Here is a 14,356-nt window from a genome sequence, read left to right as displayed (position 1 = left end):
GCTCAGCCAATCAGAGGTAGAGTTTGTCGTGTAGGCAACGGCAACTTCAAGGTTGCCAGCAAACTGTAAAACCCCCTTTATGTGTTTTTCATTTATTTTGCAAGGTTATAAAAAATAATTCCCCATGAAGATGAATTTTAAGAATGTGCACTGAATATGAACATTTGCAGTTGGTGGTGTTATTTGTTTTTTATTTTCTCTCTTAATTTTGGATTTTTGAGGGTTTGTTAGGACACGTTCATTTCTCCCAAAGAGCACATGTATTGTTTCGCTTGTAACACAACAGGAAGAGCTGGTTAAGGGATATGTGGTCATGGGACAGACTTGGGTAGCACTTAGCTGAAGTTTAGAGAGAATTTAGGGTTTAACGTTAGTGCATCAGCACCGGACAGGTGACAGTTCTCAAATAGCACCTATCGACATGAGCAAGAAACAGGACGCCCGTTTTGATCCCAAAGGTATTGAGCTTTGTCAATTTACCACTTTTTCAGGACCTAACTTCATTCATCCAGAACGAAACTTTTGCAGAGGGGCAGTGGTTCCAAACCTCACTTAAAATCTGTCAGTTTTACCCTGCTTTACTAGCCGAATTCACAGGTACGTTATAAGAATTCATAAAATGTCACTAGCTGTGTTTTGCCTGTAAGCTGATATTTTTCAGCCTAAAGGAACCTTTTATTTAACATATTTTGAAATGGAGTTCGCTCACATTGAGTTTTCATGTTAAAGAGAGCTTAGCTTCTGTGGGTTTTGGCGAAACCTGCCTCTCTGTATTGACGGAATGCTTGTTCCCTTTAGAAAAGACAGCCAGCTGTGCAGTCTTGTGACTTCAGTTCCTGCTGCTTGTAAACAGCCACCTTTAAAATCCAGACATGTCTCCTTTCTTATGTTGCATGAATGCTTTTAAATATTTAAATGTTTGATATGTTGCTTTTGCACAAAACTTGATTTTAATTTATGCTAAATGATTTATTCTTTCCAAAATGATCAATTAATAGTTGGAGCCATGCTCGGCAACATTTGGCAAGCCGTAAACATTTTCCTCTGGTTGACTAGATGATCAGATAGGCTTCTGTGCATTGTTTCTATCTTAGTTTTGTCTTATACTGTGTCTTGTATACATATCAGAGCACCAGCACCTGCGTTACAACCCCTTGCGAGACAGCTGGATTCTGGTGTCTGCTCACCGTATGAAGAGACCCTGGGCAGGTCAGGTCGAAAAGCCTCCTGAAGAACAAATACCTCGATATGACCCCCGCAACCCACTCTGTCCCGGGAACACACGTGCAAATGGAGAGGTAAGAATCTGTAGCCACATACTGATGACCTTCATAATATAGTAGATGACAGCAACAATAATCAATCCTAATCAAATGGCATATGCTTTGGATAGATTGTGTTTGTGATTGTGTGACTTTTTTTTTTTTTTTTACCTCCCCTTTCCTGATGTATGTACATCTCTCTAGGTAAATCCAGACTATGAAAGCACTTTTGTCTTTGACAATGACTTTCCCGCTCTTCAGCCAGATGCTCCAGATCCTGGTGAGCCACGGTTCTTATGCTGTAATGACTTTAACAAGTCACTCTGTTGCATACATAAAAATACCTCAATATTTTGTTAGCTGCTTACTGAAATTTAAATTTTTTTGGTGCATATTATGCATACATACCTGTTAATATAAATGCAAGGTCTTGTGCCTGATATTCCAATGCAAATGAATTGTTTACAGTGCATTTGCTGCTTCTTCAGGTGCAGATCAACATCCACTGTTCCAGTCTAAAGCTGCCAGGGGCGTCTGGTAAGAACAAACCTTCATGTCACAAACTACATTTGTTGTAATAAGATATAGATTAAATACAATGTAAAATAATGAATGTGTTGGAAAGATTAGAGTGTACTGAGGGATGCATCTGAATCAGCATTCATTTAATCATTAAAAATGATGATACCTTCAGATTTGTTAAATCTGAGCTGAGTGCAATCAGAGCAGTCATTCTGTGGCAACATTGTCACTGTGATCATCATAATCAGCTATTAGGTGAAGCTAATATTGATAATCAAGCAACTGCATGCCCTCTGTTTTCAGGAGATCTTAAATCATCTCAAATACACACCACTAAAATGTTAAGTTACATGCTTCCTTTGTGCTTCCAGTAGATGGGGATGTTTCCTTGAGTCTCCAATTTGTTGGAAGTAGATGCTGGAGTCATTTTAGGGGGACATTATATTTTTCTCAGATATTTACCCCAGACTCTGTGTATTCGTAAGTAGGGGATTAGAGCTTTCCCTGTATTTATTACTGGAAAAATATTGTATCCAGTCACGAATTTAAAAATTTTGAACAAGGTTTCTGTTCTACAGGAAATGATTGCTGGATTTAGTCAGAGTCAATAGATGATCTGAGAAGCCTAACGAGACAGTAAATCCTTTGTCAGTGCTCACTTGCATGCACAATACACAGTGGTGTGTAATTACTGCATCAAAGGAGTTTCACAAAGCCTTTGCCAAAAAGTTTTCTTTATCTTGAAGTTTGACCTCCCTTGGTTCTTAATAAGTTAAAGGCTGCAGATTATTTCGTGTCACACACACTCACAGAGTAACACTTACCAAAGTGACATGTTGTTACTGTTAAATTTAATTTTATTGTCTCTCAAAGGGGAAATTGATTTGGATCAAGGGATGTTGCCTCACAAACATAAAACTAAAACCTCCATTTCATAAAAATACATTAAAAGCCTATATAAAGTTACACAAAGCTCAGCTCCATGCATACAGACCGATGCCAGAAACGATCACTATACACCAACCAACCCCACCGCATATACTCACTAATATAATATCAATATCGACAGTTGTCACGTCTCCCCTCCCCCTTGTCCATCACCACAAAGCCGTGCATTAATAAGTTTGACCAGTAAAGGGACAAATGAATATATATGACGATTATGCTTACACAGGGGAACCCTCTCAGACTTTGTAGACATTGTTGCAAATTCCCTTTGCCTGTTATAACTCAAGTGTAAGCAACATAAGGGATGAATTTAAGGTTAGAGCTAAGTTTGAACTGTTATTTGAGGCAAAGCAATCTTGCTTGCCTTACAGAAACATGGCTTAAAGATCATGTAAACCACCAATATGAAGATCTGACCACTATGTGATCCATCCGTTCCCTGTATATAAGGCTGTGGTTAAGATAGTTGCACCTTTATTAAACAAACACAAGTCTGGTCTGTCAAAACAAAGGAGCAGCTCAGTGACTGTTTTGCTGAGATGACCTGGGAGATGTTCTTGCACAAATATTGATGAGCTTCCAGACGCTGTTACATGTTACATATACTACGTTCTGTGAGCATAACTGTATGCGAAGTAAAGATAGAGAAAGGATTTACTGTTTCTCTTTCAACTGGCTCACAGTTGCAGCTGTTCTGTATTTAATAGGAAAGCCTTCTTTACAAATTGCCATACAGTTTGGTACAAACTTGCCAGCCCTCCTCAGGATAAGTTGTGATATCTTTTTGTGGTGACCATACTCTTATTAGGTCAATATTTTAATATGTCCAGAACTTTGGCTTATGATCAAATACGTAGTGCGTTTTCTGCTGAAAAATGTTAGCTCGTTAAGATGGCAAACATACCTGCTTAGCTTTACCTTGTTAAACTTGTGGGTGTGAGAAAGTTAACATGCGGGGTTAGCATTTATCTCATCATAGTACAACCTCACAGAGCATTTGCAGCTTAGTATTGCTGTAGACTCCAGTCCATTGTCATGGTAATGCTTGAGGATATTGTGAAGATGGTGTGATTGAGTGCAAGTTTGTATCCCCTGATTAACATAAAATATACATAAATGTATTTACAGCTGAATTTTATTTGTCTTACAAGGGTTGTAAGCTGTAGGTTGTGTTTGTGTAACATTATTTTATACAGATTTAGTGCTTGTTGGAGTATACACACACTCTGGAGTTCTTACAGTTTCAATAATACTCATGAACAATTCATAAATACGACCATGCAGTTTTGCTCAGAGCATAAACACCAAAAGTCATGTTGAATTATTGATCATGTACTGGCTGCCTGGGCCCTAAGAAGAGCCTGTCTGTTGATAGAAATTTCACTCTTCTGACTGACAGCCAAGCTGGTATTCCTGGGCTCTATACATAAGGCTCAGAGAAAACATAGTCATGAACAAGGTATTTTCTTAGACACAAACAGACACACACTGGGGATTTAATTTCACACACCTCAAAACAAAGTGGTTTAAACATACACTTACGTTAAGGAACATTTTTCACTTGGTCATTCTTGCGTTTATATTTAACAGAATTCAGCACAAAATGTTCAGATACAGTGGCTTCAGAAAGTGTACCAATAATAGCTTCAACAGAAGATGCAAAGAAAAAAAAATTATGTAATGTGTCGTTGGGTAAGTGAGTTTCTTTCTTTTACATTTTTCCAGCAAGGTCATGTGTTTCCATCCCTGGTCTGATGTCACCCTCCCACTCATGAAAAAAGAAGAGGTTGTCAAAGTGATTGAAAAGTGGGTGGAGCTTGTTGAAGAGATCGGGATCACTTACCCCTGGGTTCAGGTATACACACACTGAAGTACACTCATCTGTAATCCCAGTAATGTAATTCACACATTACTGACTTAAATTTTCCCAGGTCTGTACACCTGTAAGATTGTGATGCTTAAACTTTCCACTTTGTGTTCCAATGTCACTGATCATTCAGTTTTCCAGTCTTTCATTTTAATGTGTCTTGCATTGCATTTGATAAAACTTTAATGATGCCTCTGGGCAAACTTGCAAATTCCAACAGCAGCAGTACAGAGAAAAGGATATGGATGAGATTAGATGTCGAACTCTATACATCTAACGATTCAATTTTTCCTATATTGCTGAGAATGTCACAGAAAATAAAGGTGCCATATTTTTATTGATAGATTTGGAGGGTACAAGCTGATGTACATCTTTTAAATAGGTAGAAGAATATGCACACTGAATCTAGAAAAATGACAGCTTTTATATCGGCTCAGTGTGCTGAACGGCAATAAAAATTGCCTAATACAGTACCCAAGATTCTCATAAACCATTATTGTGAACAGACACAAGGTAGCGCCATAAAATCCCAGTGTGAGCAATCATGAACAAATAATTGCACTACAGTTGCTGAATCCATCCAGAAATCATAATAGATCCATATATCTAATTTCCATCTAGTTCTTCAAAAAAATTCAGTCTTGTGATTTCCAATCAAATGAGTTTTTATGTGGCTAAGAGCTGACTTCTCTTAAGTATGTAATGATTTGACTGGGAGTCTGTTTTTCTTTTTTGGGGTCCATTTCAGCAGACTCAAATTGACAGTTTACATATTAAAAGTTATAGGACAAATTACTACATTTACAGCTTAAAGCTGACATTCAAAATACCAATATAGCACTCTTTTGTGTTGCCTTAACTTAGTCGCTCTATGTTTTAACAAAAAAGGGCATCTTGACTAACCTGAGCTTCTATGTTCTTTTTATAGATCTTTGAGAATAAAGGAGCCGTGATGGGTTGTTCAAATCCACATCCACACTGTCAGGTAGGAAATGCCCACTCTAAGCTATTCTTTTGTATTATATGTTTGTGTGCAAACTATTTTTTTTTTTTTTTTTGCCACATTACTCCAGTCGTTTTGGGATTTTGAGTGATATAAACTGCATGGATAAAAAGAAAATGCCCTTTAACACACACTAACAGCTGCTTTCAAGGTCCAGCATTTACATGAAACATTCAGCGTAAATGCTTTTATCACTTAGGCATAATACAGTGTGTTACATTGGCCAATTTGCACAGAGAGATCTTTACTATGACATTGAAGTTAACATATGTTAAAAAGAACTTAAAATTTCTGAGTCAGACAAGTCTCACCATAGGAACTGTTAATTAACTCTTCAATCTGAAATTACTAATTAACTCTGTGCCTTTCTCACATTTTATATAAGTGTATGTTTGTCAGTTTATTTTCTTCCTTTTCTCTCTATTTTCTAACACCTAGTCACCCACTTTATGTTTCAGCTTGAGCATTTTCTTGTTAGTTCATGTTTGTCTATTCAGTAAGGTGATTCGGGCAAGACTAACAACTAAGAGAGACAAACTGTCACCTCACAGTGTGATGTCAGGAGAGAGTGGCAAAAACAGAAGGATGGTTAGCTGGGGTAGACAGAGTGATATGTTGAATTTTAAACAGCAATACTGTCATCAGTATAGTGTAAATATATTGTAAGTAATGTAGACAATACATATAGCTGCATTACATATAGCTGCATAATATGTACAATGAAAAGACCAAGTGTGTATGGCAAGTCACACGCAAAGGATGCCAGGTCTATCAGAAACACAGGCCTGAGATGAATAACAAGTAGCTTTAAGTCCATGCATTCTACTGTAGTGTTCAACTGTATTTGCACCGTTTTTGGAAAAACCCTGCCTGCAAGTATCTGTGAATGTCAGATAAACCAGTTATATCTCATTCCCAAAATGTTGCAGTTTTCTTTAAATACTATTGTCTTGATTATCCAAATGTACAAGCTGATTATTCAGAGCAGCAGTTTTGCCATCTTGAATTACATATTGTGTGTCTATGAGGTAGACTTAGCTATTGCAAGTATAATCAGAAAAAAAGTCTTCCTCATGACACCAGAGTAGTAAAAAATACATTTGCATTTGAAAAAATTCAGTTGCAGCTGATGTTATTATGTTTGAGTCCCTACAGGTCAGGTGGGAACAAAAGCTACTTGAATCTGTGCTGTCAAGTGTTCCAAATTGTAATATATAAATTAACAGCAGAGGGCAGTATGTGACTTTAGAATAACATGGGTTTAGCACATGTTCCATTCCTGACAGGTTTTATGTATTACTTCAGAAGGTTGCTCCAGAGAAGTTTAGGATGATACATTCACTCAAAAGGGAGAAATGTCTTATTTAGATAGTTTAAAATCCTTGTAATAGCCTATTTGTATTTAGGTATTATCAAAGTCTTGTTTGCTCCTCTGCCACCTAAAAAAAGAAAAATAAATGTGTTGTTTTTAATGTGGTCCAATATAAAAGATTTGAAAATCAAACCTGGATGCAGGCTTTGATGGAGCTTTTTAGCATTTTTTTGTTGTGTTTTTTCTCCTCCTGCAGTCCAAATTTCTTTCTTAAAACATCAAAGTCCAAAAAGAGAGTTGTGTTAATGTTTGTGTTGCCATTATTGTACAGCCTGACAACCCCTTCAGGCCAAAAACATATAAGGCAAAGATCTAAAAGCTTTGAAGAATAACTAATCGCAAAATGTTAATCATGTTCTGGAGGCAACATTGCTTCTGATAACTTAATCCCATGGGAATGGAGCTGTATGCATTATTATGTAAGTGAAGAAAGAAAACATATGTCTCTGGAATAGCAATATCCTTTTTTTGTAGCCTGAAACTATATACAGTATTTATTTCCTTTAATATTTTTGAAAACATTTGTCCCTCAGGATCAGTTGAGTTTTTCTTCCTAAGTATGGACAGTTGCAAGAATAGCAATGGCACTGTTTGCAATTTCATGGTTTTCTGCATAAATTGATTATGAAATGTGATCTGATCTTTACCGAATTCACAGATATCAACAAACAATATTTCTAAGCTTATAAAACAGTCATGATCTTTAATGTCTTTATTCAACACACCCCCCATTAATCATATCAAATTATGGTAGAATTAATGCTATAGTAACTCATGCCCTGGAGTAAACTGCCTCAAAATAAAATAAGTAAATACATAAATAATGATGTTCATGATCTTTGTTTAAAAGAAATATTGGTTTGAGTCCATAAGAGTAGGATTTCTACACTGTATTCAGGGTGAAAGAAGAGTGTTTAATCAGGAAATAATTTTCCATGTAGCCTAAGGCAGTGCTGCTTAAAGTAGCAGAGAATGTTTCTGATTATTACTCCGTTCATGATATGATGAATATTATAATTAGAGAGCCTACTCCTTCTGACACAAAGATGTTACATTCAGGTGAACTACACAAATCTCTAAAAATTAAAACAAAAGGTCAATTTCTAGTCAGACCAACATCCACACAAATGAACAGAAACTAAACTATAGGACCTAAGAAAGACCACTGTCACTTCTAAACACATGTAACTGAGTGCAGAAATAAAACATCAGTATTCTGGAAAAGGTCTCACTCGTCACAGTGTGAATACATATTGCATACTCTTTCACTGCTGGGCTTTGCAATCCTGCATATACTTGTGTCCATTAGTGTCGATGTTAATGTTGACAAACCCAATATGCAAATATCTCCTATTCAAAACCTTAGTTCACTTAAATACTGATTTGTTGAGCAGCACTGAAGGGAATATTTGTAATTTCTGCTGTCTTTGGAAGCTTTTACAGCCATTAAAATACCATAAAGTGCAGACATAAATTATCTGAATGTCTGTTTTGAATGTCACTGTTATCCATAAAAATCTTTCTGAAATGCAGTAGAAGTACATTATTAAGTTAATTTTACAGCCTGCAAGTGTTTACTCTAAAGCATAATTGAAAATGAACTGTAGTGCTGTTCATGGAGGTGAGTAATGCAGATTAATGTTTTCGTCAAATGAAATTACAGAGTAGCGCCTGATTTGTTTTAGAGCAACAAACTTTTTGTTCTCTCCTGGGATGTTCACTTTTTAACTCCCAGTTAATAGTAATACCTCATTAGCAATGAGTCCTGTCGATTCCTGTCGGTAGCTGATGAAAACAATGTTTCATTAATGTGTTTGTCTCTGTTAGATATCAAAAGCTGCTTTAATCATGTACCTCTTTGTGATGTTATTGATCGGGAAAGTAGTTTTGTCATGTGTTACATTATATCTCTGTGATCCATAATTTCACATCGCTATAAACTTTCAACTGCATTACTATGCAAACTATATCCTGAAAGGAAATCAGTTTGTCACAGCTGAGGTTTTGGTAAACACTGATGAGGACTTTTCTGGTTGAAGGGGAAATGGCTGGTTTACAGAATATTTTGAGATTAGTCAGTGAATGACTGACAGGTGAGCTTGAAGGAGTGGGATCTAATTACTTGGGAAGGATGGAAAACTCCTGTGTAGCCAGGGCTTGCTGCAGCGTATTCCTCTTTTCCATCGACCACCATTGTGGACCAGAAACAATTAGAATCACATAATTATGACATTTGAATTTTATATTAATCCAGAGCTAGGCTATAAACCCCTGAAAAGTCAGAAGGACATTTAATATTGCCGAGCAAATGATACTCAAAATCTGTGCCCTCATTTGGACTGTGTGGGTGCAGTTTGATCAGATTTTGCTGACACTGGCCTGGCAACATAAGCAAACAGGGCATCGAATTTTGATTCAACTTTGCTAAATTGTGATTGATGCAAAGAGAGTCCATGACATCATCTTTTCCCAACTGAGCCTGCTCAGTTCAGCAAGACAAACACAGACAAAACAAACAACAACAAAAAAAAAAATGCATGTGGCTGCTCTGACTTTGGCAGATCGTTTTGTTTGGATGTATTTGTAGGACCCTTATGCTCACAGTAAGAAGCTGATTGAGAAAATATGTTGTCTGGGCCTTTAATGTGTGTTTATGGAATGTAGCTGATTTCACTGTGATGAAGTACCAATCTCAATTACAGTTCAGTTTGCACTGTATTGAAATAAATGAATGTGGTGGCTGCAGGGGAAAATCCATTTATCAACCCCAAAAGCCAGAAATAAAATAAAAAAAACATAAAACCAGTAGATCTCTGCACCTGTGAAACATTTATTGATTGATTCATATTGATAAATAACCCCATTAAATTACACATGTAATGTGGACAGGTTACTTATTGCTCCTTTAATTTTCTAAACACAAACATGCACACCCATAGGGAACTTGTAATAACATAAGATTATTCTAAAGTCCTTTTTTTTGGGTCATATTTCAACACCCTGTTCTTCCATCTTCCTTTTGCTTCCTGTGACATCGTAGGTGTGGGCCAGCAACTTCCTTCCTAATGAGCCAGCCCTGTCAGATCGCTGCCAGAGAAAATACTATGAGAAACATGGAGAGCCACTGCTGCTGGAATATGCCAAGCAAGAGGCTGAGAAAAAGGTACAGCACATTCACATACAAACACACAGACAAACAAAAAGGACATGTAATACTAACCTTTATTGTCAGAAAATGGAGACTCAGTTCATCTTCAGTTTGGCTTATCCTTAAGTTCCCACAATATCTTCCAGCAGTCCCTTAGAAAAGAGTTGTAACTAAGACAAAACAAACAATTTTGTGCTTGTAGAACCAATAATTATTGATTCATTGTTGTTCTATTAGGATAATACATAGAAAAATAGTTGATCAAATGTTTTAAGACATTACAGGGACATATGCAACAAAGGCAACAAGGCTGTAGAGGTGTGATATGCTAAATCAAACCATAATATGTTGTTTAAAAGGCATGTTTAATTAAATTAAGTGCTCAGTTTGAATTGCTTCATGGATTACCTCACTGCAATTTGGATTTGATGATCATGGGCAATATAATGAATGGTAATGGGAACACTGGAGTCATTTTGGCTAACTGCGTGTTAATGGGTTTTCATAAACATCAGAGGAATGTTTTTAAAATCGTCTCTAAACCCAAGATTTCTGCAAAACGGCAACTAAATATTTTTGTCATCATGACTGCTCTCATTTCTTGTCCTTTCATCCGTCTTCTCTCTCTCTCTTTCTTCATCACTCTCTTCTTTTTCTCATCAGCACCCACTGCCTGTCTTTCACTCAGTGAAGCGTATGATTGGACAGCAGAGACACTCATTAGCATAATGCTGCAGCATTCATCCTCAACCTGTGTAATGAGGGAAACCAAGTGTCTGTGCGCTTGTGTTTGAGTGATTTTCCTCTCCAGTTGTGTGTGTGTGTGTGTGTGTGTGTGTGTGTGTGTGTGTGTGTGTGTGTGTGTGTGGAGCATTAGCAACAGTAGTAACCACTGAAGACAGTCTGAGCACATTTAGCCTATTGGCAAATGTCCTATTAGTAAGCAGACGCTTGGTGGATACCATTGTGGAACTTTCTACAGGAAAATTCAACTTAAAAGAACCATTACTCTTTTAGCCTTTGTACCTATATCTGCACTTTATTATTTTATGTAGTTTCTTAGGGTTCTACAATCTGTTTTAAAATGAGTTTATGTACTGTGTGTTTATCAAATGTGCTGCCAGTTCATGTTGTCCTAATTACATTAACTGGAAGCACATTTCTTAGGTTTTAAGTTTTAATGAACAGACGCTTGTTTTTTAAAGTAATTTTTTAATTTTTTTGTTTGTTTAATTGCTAGTAACAATCCACTCGTCACATATCAAGTTAATACTTAAGTTATAAGTTAATCAATGGGACAAACATCTCAGCTTTATTTCACAGTAGAAAGGCTGCTCTCTAAGTTAACCATTCATGTTATTAGACAATCTACTGTACCTGAGACACAATCATTATTTCAACACCTAAGAAAATCCAATTTCAGTTTGCCCCTGGAATTGTCTTTACTGTTTTTCACTTGAGTGGGTCTCATTTGTTCACTTTCCAGCAACAAATGACAGGCATTATTTTGCTGATTACTTAGGGTCTATCCACCCCATTTTCCTCCTGAATTAATGTTGATTTCTTCAAATGACTAAAGAAAACACATTCCAGAAAGACTGTTGATGCTTGATGTCAAAGTGTACAGTTAACTAAAAGGAGTCCAAAGTAAGAGGCAAAGACAACAGAAGATGGAAGGAGGAGAGAAAACAAAGGAGGGATACAAATGACTGGAGAAAACAAATAAGGACAGAAGCGGAGAGTCAATGTCAAAGAGAGAGAGAAAGATGCATTTAAGAAGGAAAAGAGAAAATCAGACTGCCACTGATTCATTCAGGGAATGAGCTGATACCTGTTCCACTTGGGAGTGTGTGTGGTATGTGTATATGAGAGAGGGAGAGAGACAGACAGAGAGAGAGAATTAAGGTTTCAAGAGGAGAACAGTAGACACTTGAATCTGCTAGACTGCTGCTCATGGGGACTGACCTTTATTAAATCAGACTGGAAGAAGCAGTGCATGTGTGTGTTTGCAAGCATGCCTTAAACTTCTTGTTTCTGTTTGCTATGTGTGTGAGTGTATGTCTCTTTTTGCTCTTGTCTCTCTGACCTGAGGTTAGGACCGTAAATTGGCACACTGTAGTGTTTGGATTGGGGCTTGGCTCCCAGGTGACACACTTGACTTTGAAACTAAAACTTTCTATGCTAATTGAATAAAACCCTGGGACTCTCTGTGAAGTGTCTGTTTTAGGACATCCTCCGCCTTCTTCCTCCCACTCCGCCTCCTCATTTTTTCTTCCCCATCCAGGTGCACTTTTATTTTTCTGTCTTCATTCTGCTTCTTTATCATCCCATTGAAGGCAGAGGAGGATAAAGTTGAAATAAAGCAGGAATTATTATTTGTAAATGAGTAAATGTGTTTTATTTAAGTGATGAAATCAGTAATGCACATACATTACTGATAAAACACTGATAATGGTGTCACTAAATACTTTGTAGACACATAGAATACTAGTAATATAGTGTCATCCATTTAATCCCTTTCTCATTTTCTTTTTGCAAAATATTGAAAGAGAAGCATGAGCCAAGTAGAATTCTGTTGTGCAAGTACAATTCATTAAGGGAACTGAACACTTTGGGGTTCTGTTAAATTAGTTTGTGTTTTATCCACATATATAAACACCATAGTATTCCCAGCAGATCCCTTAATTATGCACTAATGCTTTGCTGAACACATTTGTTCAAACCTCTGGGAGATTGATGAATGAGGATGCCTTGGCTCTGTTGTTTCTCTGATAAATGATGATCTTTGTTATTAGTTTCCATATCATTCACACACAGTTGTCTGACATACTACCAGTATATAAGATAAATGTAATAAATCAGCAAGCATGAGTAGAAAAAACATGAATCCAAATGAAAATTCAACTACTCACATATTTCAATATGTAGTTCTAAAGCAAAAAGAGGATGTCCACATTTTATAATTTAATCTAATCTAATCTAGATACCCAGGTAAACATAAGACTTTTCTTACTATGTGCAATGAAGTACCATTGTTCAGTTTGCTACTTAGCTTGGTAGACGTGGGATGTGGATCAAAACAATATTTGATAATACAACAAACAACTTTGGGAAGGTCCAAAAAACATGAAAAATGTGGCAATGAATTTTTGGAACAAAGCCCGTTCATTGGGGTGCAGCCCTCTGTGCTTTCGCTATGGGTCTAATCCTGTTCCTTCGCTACGGAATAAATTGTCTCACCCACCTTGGGTGGGCCCTCCTCCATCTGAACCAAGTGACCTGATCATGTCCACGTTACCTACATGTAGGCGGTGGCCCCCTTTTTTTTTCTTCAGCAACATCGAATGAGATATGACTGCTAGTAAAGACGAATCCACAGAATTTTGTTCTTTTTTTTTTTGTTCTTCTGGCACACGTTCTTTATAGTTTATTCTCATCACTATTATCATGTCTGGTTCCAGAAGCACCAGTCAAATCTTTTTAGCATCCCAGCTGTCAGTTTGTGTTTTTGTATTCTTTTGTGTTTTTGCGATGTTCATTTATCTGTTACTGTTGTACAGACTGCAGTTGGTGCTGGTGTTGAACTCTACTGTATTATGCACCTGAAAAGGAAATTCAGCCAGAAAACCTATGAACGCCTTATATGCAGTATAATATATTGCTTTCCTGGGCACATAAAAACATTTTAATTTTGTCTGTCCTCTTAGGAGCGTGTGGTAGTGGAGAGTTCTGATTGGCTGGCAGTGGTCCCATACTGGGCAACGTGGCCCTACCAGATGCTGTTGTTACCACGACGACATGTCCTCAGACTGAATGACCTGACAACCGAGGAGAGGGAGGGTGAGTGTTTGTGTTTGTGTGTGCATGAAGATGCTAACACAGCGAGTGACTGAGAGAGCAATAAGGCAATTTAGAGTAGTCTAAGGTGACTCACCAGCTCAGTGGGGAGCCTGCAGGTTTGGTTCTCAGCCAGAGCCTGTGCTGCATGTCTCTAAGTGTGTGTGTGTGTGTGTGTGTTCTCTTCTACGCTCATTCAAGGTACATTCAAGATTCCCAGAAACATTTTATTTTAGCCAGGCTTTCCGTTGGGCATAGATGGCTGGTGTTGTTGATAAAACAATTGGTTGAGCTTTAGCTTAAGTATGAAAGTTTTTTCTTTCTAAGCTTTTGGTGATTGACAGATTAAGTACAGCAGCAGATCGATTAAGGGTGTTGCCTCAAATTAGAATCTCTC

General features: G+C 37.2%; 1 protein-coding gene across 4 annotated transcripts in view; it reads left to right on the top strand.

Moving 5' to 3' along the window:
• Positions 1-291: 291 nt before the first annotated feature.
• galt (galactose-1-phosphate uridylyltransferase) overlaps positions 292-14,356 on the top strand; it is a 29,138-nt gene continuing 15,073 nt past the window's right edge. For 3 of the 4 annotated variants that reach the window (XM_026298205.2, XM_026298204.1, XM_026298203.1), the window contains exons 1-8: positions 292-458; positions 1,129-1,298; positions 1,467-1,542; positions 1,751-1,799; positions 4,458-4,587; positions 5,528-5,584; positions 10,015-10,137; positions 13,830-13,962. In XM_026298205.2, the coding sequence (XP_026153990.1) occupies positions 422-458; positions 1,129-1,298; positions 1,467-1,542; positions 1,751-1,799; positions 4,458-4,587; positions 5,528-5,584; positions 10,015-10,137; positions 13,830-13,962 (775 nt within the window). In that variant the 5' untranslated portion in view covers positions 292-421. The other variant, XM_026298206.1, reaches the window with a different exon arrangement.

Source organism: Mastacembelus armatus, chromosome 12 (genome assembly GCF_900324485.2).
Source record: "Mastacembelus armatus chromosome 12, fMasArm1.2, whole genome shotgun sequence".
Taxonomy (NCBI): Eukaryota; Metazoa; Chordata; class Actinopteri; order Synbranchiformes; family Mastacembelidae; genus Mastacembelus; species Mastacembelus armatus.
This window is presented reverse-complemented; position numbering and strand designations above follow the sequence as displayed.